We start from the raw sequence: 13,310 nt of genomic DNA, 5'->3' as shown, positions 1-13,310 counted from the left end.
TTTTAAGGTCTCTAAAAACAAATACTATTTTGTCAGAACGAAGTAGAACTTTGAAAGGCTTCCTAACAGTTGTAGAAAACGGCCAGCCTCTTCGGATACACTCATTTCAAGGCTGCTCTTTTGACTAGCTCAGCACACTCTGCAAACACTATCTCATTAAAGGTCTGCCCTCCAGGGCCAGCAGCGGTCACGCAGGCTGCTTTCTTCTCACGCAGCAGTGGGTGTCCCTGCTGCCTCAAAGGAAGTGGGAAGAAACCACGGCCCACCTATGTTGAGAGTTTTTTATCCTCACACCACCATAGCTCAGAACACTGCCAGAACAACTTCTCTATGTACCCAAGGAGGTGCTTAAGCCTTCCCAGTACCAGGAGGCAGGTCCACTCCCAGCTGGCCGCTGCCCTTTCAGTCTCCACCCAGCCCTCCTCTGGGCCCACCCTCTTGTCTCCTTACCCTGTAGCTTTCAGCACCTGGGTGAGGTTAGAGTAAAGCAGAAAACAGCCTGGGCTCCAGGGCAGGTTGGCTGATAGGGGCTCTCCTGCCACTGAGGCACTGCCTCCTGGAACGTTCGTGAAGAGTTTCACTGGAGTTAGGCCTTGGTTTGACTCCTAGTTCTACCTCTTACTGGCTGTGTGACCTAGGGCAAATGATAGTCCCTCTCTGAGCCTCAGTTTCCTCATATGCAAGGTAAGGATAATATTCCTTACACCTATAGGGTTGTTGTGAGGATAAATGAACTATGTATGGAGAGTGTCTGGGCCTGACCCTCTCAAAAAATGCTTGGGCCCCAGATAAAGACAGTGAGTGACATCAGAAAAGACCTGTAGATTAGATTATAGTCCTGTAGCAATGTTAATTTTCTGATTTTAATCGTTGTTCTGCAGTTATATAAGAAAATGTCTTTGCTCTTAGAAAACACATACTGAAGTATTTAAAGAGGTATTATGTCTACAACTTATTCTCAAACATTTCAGAAAAAAATTATAGGTATTTACAGATATGTGTGTGTGTGTGGAGAGGGAGAATGAATGTAGCAAGTGTGGTAAAATGTTAACATTTGGGGACTCTGTGTAGAGGGTATATAGGAATTCTTTGTACAAATTTTGCAACTTTTTTTGTAAGTCTGAAATTATCTTAAAATAAGTTTTTAAAAAGCTCCGCTCTGCTCTGAGGCCTGTGACTTTATCTGGACTATCAGAGATGACATTTTGGGCATCTTACATATGCCTTTTGACCAAGGTGATCCATCAGAGCACAGGGAGGATGTAGAGGTTATGGGCAAAACATGGTCTTTGGGTCAGGCTGCCTGGGTTCCAGTCCTGGCCTTGCAGCTTCTAAGGTCCCTGAGCTGTATAAGTAACTACTCAGGGTTGAGTTGAAAGCATTTGGTAAGGATAAGAGCTGTACCTTGGTGGGGTGCTTGGCACAGATCCTGGCCCATGGTGAACCTCCTGTAAATGTTGTTATTGTTATTCTTGCCTCCTCAGTCATCTTACAAGTGAGAAGTAATGGCCTGTGTGTGGCTTAGAGACGCTGATCTTGACACTTGTCTTGGTGCCAACTCCCTGACGTGAGTTTTTGTCCCAATGAAGGCAGGGTGGCTGCTGCAGCGAGCGTGAATGTGGCTGACAAGATGAAGAGCCGAATCCCCGTGGTGCTCCTGGCCTGTGGCTCCTTCAACCCCATCACCAACATGCACCTGCGCTTGTTTGAGGTGGCCAGAGACCACCTTCACCAAACAGGTCAGTCCCGGGGCCCAGGTCCAATGGAAGAACTGGTGGGTTGGGCCTCTTGGGGCTTTGCTGGCTGCTGTCACCATCCCCATTATTAAAACTGTTCAATTCATTCATTCACAGCTTAACTGGTGACATACATTTCCTCCGTCATATTCAGAGGGCAAACACCCCTTAGCCGTGTGACATGTGTGCAAGTCATATCCCTGGCCATAGAGTTGAAATGCTTCTCAGGATCCACTACCTCCCTGTCCACTTCACATTGACCGTTAATGCTAAAAAGACAACTGGGCACGTTATAGAACCTGTGTCTCAATCAGGGCGTCCTTCCTGGGGCTCCAGGAAGCATTACCCACACAGCCAAATGAATAGGTAGCATGTACCTTTGAGAACTCCTGCTACTCTTCAGTGGGTAAACAGACGTTCTGTAATGGGGATTCTGACACGTTCTCCTTTGAAAGAATAGATCTTAGACAATTACAAATTAACAGACTTGTATATAGGGCATTTCTAATACAGATGGCATGGCTTTGCCAGAAATATTTAATCAGCTGGAAATATTTAATCTGGAAATGTTCCATCTCCTTGACTTTCCATTTCATTATTAAGAGAGTAAAGTGGCATTTGTAATCTGCATGATTATTTCTAAAGAATATAAGTCATTTATTTGTTGATGTCAGATACATATGAAAGTTTTATTCATTACGTATTTATGTATATCTTATGTATCCATATATGTATTTTGTATTTTTGCATTGCTCAAAAATGTTTACTGTTTTTAAACCAAAATCAATTTCTATTTACTTTTAACATAGAAAAAAATATTTGAGTAACATGTAAATCATTTCTTCAAAGAAATTACTTACAAATATTAATTTATTTTAAAGAAATGTCTTTGTTTACAAAACATTTTTTAATTTCTAAAAAAGTTAAGTATTTATTTTTAGTAAATAAATAGCTCTGACATAGGAATAAAAAATCCAAACAGTTAACTTAAAACTGGTCAGTGAGCATTAGTAAGCCATATACCAAAGAAGAAATATAAATGGACAGTAAACTTGAGAAAAGCTGCTCAACGTCACTAATAATCAATGAAAATGCAAATAAAAACATAAACACCACAAGGTAATAATTAGCACCATGAGGGCAGCTACTGTGACTGCTTGAACACCACAGAATTGCCACCATCTGTCACTAGGCTTATAGCTGGTGCTCAATAAATATCCGTTGTGGTAGTAAATAGTTCTAGCCAATGAGATAGGCAAAGATTAAAGATTGTCAAAATTCAGTGCTGGCAGGATAGGGAGGGAAACAAACACTCATGTATTGGTAGTGATGAGAAATGATAAAACATTTTTGGAGGGCAACTTGGTTTTCCATAGAAAAAAAGAATTGAAGTCTATATACACATCCATAATGAGGAGAAAAATCAATCAATGGAAGTCGAACCGGAACTGATGCAGATGTTAGAATTAGCAGACTAGTACATTAAAGATTACAATAGTTATGTGACATATGTTCAAAAATTAAGTAGAGACATGGAACATATTAAAAGGACTCAAATATCTAGACATGAAAACTACAGTAGGTGAGATGAAAAATAAACTGGATAGGATTAACAACAGATTAGACACTGCAGAAGAAAAGGTTAGTGAACTTGAAGCTATAACAGTCTATCCAAACTGAAACAATCCAAAATGAAACATAAAGAGAAAAAAGAATTTTTAAAAATAAAGAAAAGAATATTGGTGAGATATGAGATAATTTAAATCATCTTAATATACTTGTAACTGAACTCCTGGAAGGAAAAGAAACAAAGAACAGAAAAAATATTTGAAGAAGTAATCACTGAAATGTTTTCAAATTTGGTGAAAATTTGATTTAATCAAGTAGCTCAACAAACCCCACGCACAAGAAACAGGAAGAAAACAACGCCAAGGTATATGATAATAAGTTTTCTCAAAACCAATAATAAAGAGAAAATCTTAAAGGCAGCTACAGAAGAACAAATAAAGAAGATAGCAGATTTCTTGTTTCTTAATTCAGCAAAAGGGAATTCAGTGGTACAGATCTTTAAAGTACTGAAAGAAAAAAACGTGTCAATCTAGGATTCTATATCTGGCAAAAATATCTTTCAAAAACAAAGGCAAAGTAAAGACATTGGCAGATCTACAAAAGCTGAATGATTTCACCACCAGCAAACCTGCACCACAAGAAATACCAAAGTCCTCTAGGCAGAAGGTAGATGATACCAAATGGAAAAATGTATCTACACAAAGGAATACAGAGCATTGATAACCACATGGGCAATTATATATGTTTTTTATTATTTAAATTTCTTTAAAAGATAATTGACCATTTAAACAAAAATAACAATATATTGTGGGGTTTATAACATATGTGGAAGTAAAATATATGACAGCAGTATCAAAAAGACTGGGAGGGGAAAAATAGAAGAATACTATTGTAAGGTTTTTATGCTATACATGAAGTTTTATAATATCACTTAAAGGTAGACTGTGATAAGTTAAAGATATATATTATAAACCCTAATGCAACCGCTAAAATAAAAAAGCAAGCAGTTATAACTCATAAGCTTTCAATGGAGATAAAATAGCATGAGAATATACTCAGTTAATCTAAGAAGGAAGAAGAAGGGGAATGAGGGACCAAAGAATAAATGGGACAAATAGAAAGCAAATAACAAAATGATAGACTTAAACCTAATCATATCAATAATCACTTTAAATATAAATAGTCTAACAACTTCTGCTAAAAGGCAGGCATTGTCAGATTGGATAAAATAAGCAGGACCCAACTACAATTATTTGATGCCTACAAGAAACATACCAAATATAAAGACACAATTAGGTTCAAAGTAAGAATATTAACAGGAATAAAGGAAGTCATTTCATAATTATAAAGAGGTCAATTCTTTGAGAGGAAATAATAATCCTAAACCTTTTTAAAATGTAATAATAGAATATCAAAATACATAAGAATAAAAACATAGAACAGCAAGGAGAAATAGATAAATCCACAATTACAGTCTGATATTTTAAGTCTCTTCTCACTAATTGATAGAATAAATATGCAGAAAAGTATTAAGGATATAGAAGATTTGAACAAGACTATCAACCAATTCAACTTAGTTGACTTTCATAGAACACTAACCAAACATCAAGAGAATACATTTTCCTTTCAAGGGCACAGAGAACATTTACCAAGATAGACTATATTCTGGGCCATAAAAGAAGCTTCAATAAATGTATAAGGCTTGAAATCCTACAAAATGTGTTCTCTGACCACAATGGAATTACATGAGAAATCAATAATAGAAAGATTTCTGGAAGATTCCCCAAATATCAAAATGGAATAACACACTTCTAAAAAACCCATGTGCCACAAAGGAAATCAAGATGGAAATGAGAAAATATTTTGAACTGAATGAAAATTAAAGTCGAATATATTCAAAAATTTGGGTATGTCACTAAAGCAATACTTAGGGGGAATTGTAGCACTAACTAAACACTATATTAGAAAAAAAAGAAAGGTTTTAAATCAACGACTTCAGCTATATTAAGAAATTAGGAATAGAGGAACAAATGAAAAACAAAATAAGCATAAGAAAGGAAATAATGAAGAACAGAGCAGACATCAATTAAAGAGAAAACAGAAACACTTTACAGAAAATCAGTTGAACCAATAGTTGTTTCTTTGAGAAAATCAATAAAAGTTATAAACCTCTAGCCATACTAACAGTAAAATAAAGAGGAAAGACATAAATTACTATTATCAGGAATGAGAGAGGTGACATAACTATAGATTTTGAAAACTTATATAGAAAATATAAGGGAATATTATAAACAACTTTATGCCTACAAATTTGATCATTTTAAAAATTGGAAGAGACAAATCCCTCAAAAGGCACGCTACCAAAGCTCATTCAAAAATAGATTTTTTTTAAATGAGAAGAAACAAGTAACCTAAATAGCTTTATACCAACAAAAGAGGTTTAATTTGTGATTTAAAAAACATCCCACAAAGGTTCCTGGGAAGATGGCAGAGTAGGAAGCCACAGGAATCTGTCTCCCCACCTAAACAATAATTGCACCAACAGAATCTGTTTGATGTAACCATTTTGGAATACTGAAGTCTGTTGAAGACGGACTACGTCCAGGGGAAGACATGGACAGATAAAGTGCAGTTAAGTTTAGTCAACTTCAGCTCTTAGCCCAGTAAGAGCTACCCCTCCCCCACCCCCAGCCACATGGCAGGCAGCTGTGCCCATGTTCCTGGAACAGCCTGCACACAGCTTGTGGGAGCCAGTGTGGGGAAAAGGGCCTCTGTCTTCCGAATATTGGGGATCTGTGCTCTGATCTCTGGTTACTGCCTCTGATCACTGATGTGCAGACGAAGGTGGCCAGCCATTGTTGCATCTCCTCTCATTGTTGCAAGCCCCTCCCTCTCTGGCTGAAGTAACTTCCAGGGGATTTAAACAATCAGCATGCTTTCCCCTCCCCTCCTTTTTCTCTTTTTCCCCTTTTGGGAGCCAGACATTAAAGACTAGGACATTCAAAATTAACTGCATATATGGGAAAAATTAAAAAGTGACCACACATGCCTAGGGAAAGTCTGAAAAAAGACTGAGAAGACTTTAACTTTATACTTTGGGCTGATCCTCAGCACAAAGACAGCCTACAACCGTCAAAAAACAATAAGTAATAACAACAACCAAAAATATCAAACCCTGGGGAAGGAGAATCATCTGATTTCCAGAGTTACCATGTCATTAGAGTCAAATGTTGTTTTCAACCAAAAAAATCAGAAGGCATATAAAGAAACAGGAATGTATGGCCCATTCAAAGGAAAAATAAACAAAAATCACCCTTGAAAAAGACCTGATGGCAGATCTACTAGACAAAGACTTTAAAACAGCTGTCTTAAAGATACTCAGATAACTAAAGGAAGATGTGGAGAAAGTCAAGAAACCATCTGTGAATGAAATGGAAATATCAATAAAGGGATAGAAAACCTAAAAAGAAACCAAAAAGGAATTCTGGAGATGAAAGATATAAGAATGGAAATGGAAAGTTCACTAGAGAGATTCAAAGGCATATTTGAGCAGGCAGAAAAAAAGAATTAGCAAACGTGAAGATAGGACAATGGAAATTATCAAGTCTGAGGAACAGAAAGAAAAAAGATTAAAGAAAAGTGAACAGAGCCTAAGTGACCTATGGGACACCATAAGGTGGACGTTGTGAGAATCCAAGAAGGAAAAGAGAAAAAAAAGGGGCAGAGAGAATATTTGAAGAAATAATGGCTGAAACTTCCCAAATTTGATGAAAGATATAAATACAAACATCCAAGAAGCCCAACCAACTTCAAGTAAGATGAACTCAAAGAGATCCACACTAAGACACATTATAATCAAACTTTCAAAAACCAAAGACAAAGATAATTCTTGAAAACAGCAAGAGAGGCAAATCAAATTAGAGTGTTATAACTTTTAGATGTTAAATGTAATCCATGGTAACCAGAAATAAAATAGCTATAGAATACACAAGAGAAAATGAGAAAGGAATTTAAACGTTTCACTACTAAAAAATCAACTAAAAGACAGTAATGCAGGAAATGAGGGACAAAAATATATAAGGCATATAGAAAACAAATAGCACTATGACAGAAGTAAGTCCCTCCTTATCAGTAATTACCCTAACTGTAAATGTATTAAACTCTCCAATCAGAAGATGAGGAACAAAATAAGGATGTCCATTCTTATCACTTCTGTTCAACATTGTACTGGAGGTTCTAGCAAAAACAATAGGCAAGAAAAAGTCATCTAGACTGGAATAGGAAAAAAAATGTTGATGACATAATCATCTATGGAGAAAATACATTAGAAATCTACAAAAAAGCTCCTAGAACTCATAGGTGAGTTTAGTAATGTTGCTAGATATGAGACAAATACATAAAAATCATTGCATTTCTATATACAAACAGCAAAGAATCATAAATTAAAATTTTAAAATAATACCATTTACAATAGCATAAAAAAAGAAATAAGGATAAATCTGGCAAAAGTGTGCAAAGATCCATATGCTAAAAACTACAACATATTGTTGCGATAGATTTAACACAACCTAGTTAAAATGGAGAGATATGCCTTGTTTTGTGGGTTGGAAGACTCAACAGTGTTAAGATTTCAGTTCTCTCCAAATTTACTTATAGGTTCAATTCAATCCCAATAAGCTTTTTGGTAAAAATTGATAAGCTAATTCTAAAATTCATATGGAAATGCAAATGACCCAGGATGGCCAAAGTAATTTTGAAAAAAATGGAACAAAGTTGGAAGATTGACACTATCTGATTTCAAGACTAATTATAGAGTTACAGTACTCGTTACAGTGTGGTATTGGTGTGAAAATAGTTAAATAGATCAATGGAACAGAATAGTGAGCACGAAATTTGACCCCCCCCCCCCTTACATAAATAACTGAGTTTTGACAAAGTTGCAAAGGGCAATTCAGAAGGGAAAGGCTACTCTTTTCAAAAAATGATATGGAACAATTGAATATCCATATGTTCCCCCCTACCCACCCCCAAAAATAACATTCAACCCAAAGCTTGCACCATATACAAAAACTAACTCAAAATAGATCATAAACTTTAATGTAAAGCATAAAACTATGAAATTTCTAGAAGAAAACAGGAGAAAATCTTTGTGACCTTAGGTTAAAGATTTCTTAGATAAGACACTACCAAAAGCGTGATCCAAAATAGGAAAAAAAAAAAAAAGACAAATTAGATTTCATCAAAATTAAAAGCTTCTCCACTTCAAAAGACACTAAGAGAATAAAAGACAAGCCATAGCCTGGGAGAAAGGATTTGCAAAGCATAAATCTGTTAAAGGACTTTTATCCAGAATATATAAGGACATCTCAATACAGTAATTTTTTAAAAAACCAAATAACCCAGTAAAAATTGGAGGAACTATTTGAACAGACTCTTCACCAAAGAAGTAATATAGACGGCAAATAAGCACACAGAAAGATGCTTAAATGCAGAATAAGACCACAATGAAATACCCCTGCACCCCTATTAGAACAGCTAAAATTAAAAAGACCAGTCATACCAACTATGGGCAAAGATGTAGAGTAATTGGACTTCTCATACACTACAGGAAGGAATGTGAATAGTTCAGCGGCTGTGGAAAACAGCTTGTCAATCTCTTACAAGTCAAAAATAAAATGTCCTTATCTCTTAGAAAAAAAAAAGTATATATCCATAGTCTAGCAATTCCACTTCGCAAAATTTATCCTAAGGCAAGTATGTGGGGGAAACAAAGAATATTTCTATTTGGGAGAAAGTAGGAATGTATTCCCTATATGTCTTAAAGTAGTTTGTGGAATCATGTTCTTTTCAGGGTGTATAGCATCTACTTTGCTTGGAATAAACATCTGCTTGACTCTTAGCCACTAAGCGGCTTTTCCCAGCAACCCCGACTCATCAGAAATGCCCCTGTTGTCTTCGCTCTGAGGTTTTTCAGGGCAGGGCCTGTACTCTGCTTTGTGCAATGTGCTGCTTCCCGGGCAGGTACATCTGTACACTGTACTGGGGACTTTGGATACTTCATGTACTTGCAGACTCTCATTTAGCACATGGTCAGGCTCTAGCATGGCTCAGCGAGGTGTCAGAGAATATTCCTCATCCTTAAAGCTCACGATAACCACAGAGTGCGTGAATACTTAATCATATGGATACAATATATTTTTATATTGCATATGATTTCTGTAACCTAAAGTATTAATAGGTAGAGAGGTCTCACATATGACCTTGAGCATCTTCTTGCCTTTATTCTCAGTCATTCTTGCATAGAAAGTATCTGGTCATTTTTGAAAGTCCAGAATGGATTCTGCCGTCTGTGTCTTTGTGTGTTACACAGCGGGTTGACATCTTTCAACGTTCCACAGATACCTACTGCATCTTCTTCATGCCAGGCACTGTTGCTGGAAATAGAATGGATTAAGTTGCATCTCCTGCCCAAGAGAGATGCACAATGTAGGTGACGAGAGACGTATGGTAGCAAGTGATTGTGGCACTAGATGCAAAGGAGAGACATCTCTCATCTGGCGGTTGGGGAAAGCTTTTTGAAAGAGATGACACCCAAGGCTTGAAGAACATGAAAGACTTAGCCAAGCATAGTTTAGAGGGCATTATGGGCAGAGAAAGCAGCACTGGTAAAACACAGAGGTGGAAGAGAATCACGTTCCAGCACATGGGAGAGAAATGAGGCTGCAGGTAGGGAGAACCAGGTCATGGAGAGGGGTGCGTGGTGAGAATTTCCCTTCTCGGCACAGCTGGGCTTCCTCTCCCCCTACCCACAGCCCCAGTGGCTGGCTGTAGCCTCCCATAGCCAGCAGAGCTGTGCATCAAGCCATCACCCGACCCCTCATTTCTCCGGGGACAAATATTTAAACAGGGCCTTTTCTCTCAATCAGAATCAGCTCACCATTAAGGCTGGATGAAAATCTGGCCTCACAGCTGACTTTCTCTTTTCATAAAGAAAATGAAATCTCCCTTCTGTTGGTGTATTTTCATTAAAACAACTCACAATTTTAATTCGATATTACACTCATATAAATTGAACTAAACAAGCTGAAGCAATTTGTGTAGTACGTTTGAGGAGAAATTAATAGTTCATTCCTAGTTCGCTGCAGTAGCTCTAATTACTTTGTTGTTTTGAGCGCTTTCCCCTTTGCCAAGCACCCCTTCTTCAAACTGCAACTGTCCTTCCTTCCTTTTTCTCCTGAAGCAACAGCAAAACCTTAAAAACTGACAGAGGCACTATAATATATCACAACTTTTTACTGTCTTTAATCCTGTGATAACACACCCCTTTATAGTAAGAAACAATTATACATTGGATGAAAACTTAGGTCTGAAGATTTTCATTGTTAATACCCTGACAAAAAGTCATACATGCTCAAAGGATGAAATGTTGAGCCAGCTATTTTTTTATACTCCTTTACTTGAAAGAGTGTTGGGGAATATGATAAGGGCTGGCAGGAATGTGTGGTATCTGTGGATTTTCTGTATTTTATAGTGTTGTCCTCTAATCATAGGCGCACTGTGAGCTGTGTGGGGAACTCTCAAAGAAGATTCTCAAAGCCTTGATGGATGAATCCGTGTAGTGGGCGTGGGTGGTTTTTAAAAGTTCATTGGGGAGTTTTGACTCAATGACTCAGCCCAGCATATGACTAATCACTAGCATCCGTCATACCTAAAGCTTTCTTTGAATTAAGAATTTGAGCCGGCATTTCTCTTAAGATGTTGGATGTATTCCCAGTTGTAAGTAGTTGTTTTCCCAACATGCAGTCACACACTTACTAACGAAGGTTGAATTAAATTTAAATCCTGCTTTCTGTTACGTAGACAGTTTGTTATTTCTAGTCAGCATGACTTGGCCATTGGCCTATATTTCAACAACAAGCCACTTGTATTCCTTTTTTAAAATCAGATTTTCTGTCAGCTTCATTAATACTTCTTCATTTAATGATTATTTAGCACCTGTTCATTTTACATATTTAACAAACACAGACCATCCTTACTATTTGTCAGGTAGTGTTCTGAGTAAATTACATTTAAACAAAGGTCATTGAATCTTCCTAACAACCCTATGAGGTGGATGTTGTCACTCTCCCTATTTTACACATGGGGAAGCTGAAGCTCAGAGAAGTTGAGTGACTTGCCTGACATCACACACAGGGTAGAGCCAGTCTGCCCTGCAGTCTGTGCTTGTAGCCACCATGCCGTGTTGCCTCCATTCACTCAACAAACTTCTTGTTGAGCACCTGTCTGTGCCGGAAACTGTGCCAGAAGCAGAGGCAACAAAAGTGAGCCCTGTGCCCCTGGGGGAGTGCCTTGGTCAGTTTAGGCTGCTATAAGCAAAAATGCCATAGACTGGGTGGCTTATAAGCAAGAGGAATTTATTTCTCACAGTCTGGAGGCTGGAAGTCTGAGATCAGGGTGCCAGCATGGTTAGTTTGTGGCAAGAGCACTCTTCAGAGTTGCAGTCTCTGACTTCTCATCATGTCCTCACATGGAGGAGAGCAGAGAGAGGAAGCAAGCTCTCTTGTGACTCTTATAAGGTCACAAATCCTATTCATGAGGGCCCCACCCTCATGACCCTGACTAATCCCAATTACCTCCCAAAGGCCCCATCTCCTAATACCATCACATCAGGGAGTACGGTCTCAACATATGAATTTGGGGGGGACACAAGTATTCAGTTTGTAACAAGGAAGCAGACGTTAATCAGATCCCACAGAGGTAAAATTACTCGGGTGACAAATGATGCTATCAGGGTGAACAGTGAGGCAACTTGACAGAGGCAGGGAATCCAGGGCAAGTGTTTCTGAAAATGTAAAGACTGAGCTGGAGAAGAATAGTGAGGCACATTTTAGGTTGAAAGTGAGGTTGGCCTGGGTCAGGGGATGCAGGGAAAGAGCACTCTTGGACCAGGAAAGTGCGTGTACAAAGGCTCCTTGTGGGAAGAGGACAGAGCCGCTGAGGGATGACCGGGAAGCAGGAACAGAGGGGAGTGTTACAGGAGGTGAGGAAAGGGTTAAGGAGCAGACCGTGAGGGCCTTGCCGGCCATTGTTAAGGAGTCTGTTTTTCATCCTAAGAGCTGTGGGAAGATCTGCCCTTCCCTCCCTCCTCTTTGTATCTGCCCCCGCCATCCTAGCACTAAAGAGTTGGCAGAGGGAAGCCAGTTAAGAGCCAATTTAAGCAATACTTTTGATGAGAGGGTGACATGTCAATGAAAACAAGTTGGTGGATGGGGAAGGTCATTAGAGGGTGAAGCTGGCCTGATAGTGGATTGGGTCTGAGGGAGAGAGAGAGCGCCACCCACGGAGAAGGAGAGAGTCTGGAAGTGGAGCAGACTTGGGGAGGGACAAGTTCAGCTTCAGACCTGTTGACTTTGAGAGACCCGCGCGAGAGAACATCACATGGGCTTTAATGATTACAGGAGACTGTGGAAGTGCAAGCCTGGGGCACAGCAGGTATTCAAGGTCAGGATGTAGTGTTGTCCCTACCTTTTTAGACAGGGAAACGGAGGCTTGGAGAGGTTATCACTTACAAAGTTAGTACGTGGGGGAGCTGGGGCCCCCTAGGCCAGTGTTCTTCTCACTGCCCTGTGCTGCAGAGATGCACCAGCAGGCTCCTGAATGTGCAAGCCCCAAAGACAGATTTGATGAGAGCAGAGTCTGGGTGAACTCATAGAAAGGAGGCAAGTGGTCAGGGCTTGATTTTGGAGTCTGAAATGCCAGGTAAGGAATGTGGACTTTAGGTGAAGGGAACTCACTGAAGCCCTTTGACCAAGTGTCTCATCCGATGCCTACGAAGTAAAGTCTCTGCCATGGATGGAACCTGGGCACAGGGATCCTCAGATAGATGGCCTCCAGAAAATCACCTGCTAGAATACTCTCAGCAGCCTGTACCTGGATAGCCAGACCCCATCTGGTGCCAGGGATGGCTGACTCAGAGTTCAAGCCCTCTTCTCCAGAGTGACCAGG

At 39.0% G+C, this 13,310-nt stretch overlaps 1 protein-coding gene across 2 annotated transcripts in view; it reads left to right on the top strand.

Annotated features, from left to right (window-relative positions):
- NMNAT3 (nicotinamide nucleotide adenylyltransferase 3) overlaps positions 1-13,310 on the top strand; it is a 125,171-nt gene that overhangs the window by 56,822 nt on the left and 55,039 nt on the right. For both annotated transcript variants that reach the window (XM_032630861.1, XM_032630860.1), the window contains exon 2: positions 1,590-1,739. In XM_032630861.1, coding sequence (XP_032486752.1) covers positions 1,631-1,739 — 109 coding nt within the window. In that variant the 5' untranslated portion in view covers positions 1,590-1,630. The remainder of the gene's footprint in view (positions 1-1,589; positions 1,740-13,310) is intronic.

The sequence above is a fragment of the Phocoena sinus genome, chromosome 4 (assembly GCF_008692025.1).
Source record: "Phocoena sinus isolate mPhoSin1 chromosome 4, mPhoSin1.pri, whole genome shotgun sequence".
NCBI lineage: Eukaryota > Metazoa > Chordata > Mammalia > Artiodactyla > Phocoenidae > Phocoena > Phocoena sinus.
Note: the sequence above shows the minus strand (reverse complement) of the source record. Positions and strands in the feature narration are given on the sequence as shown.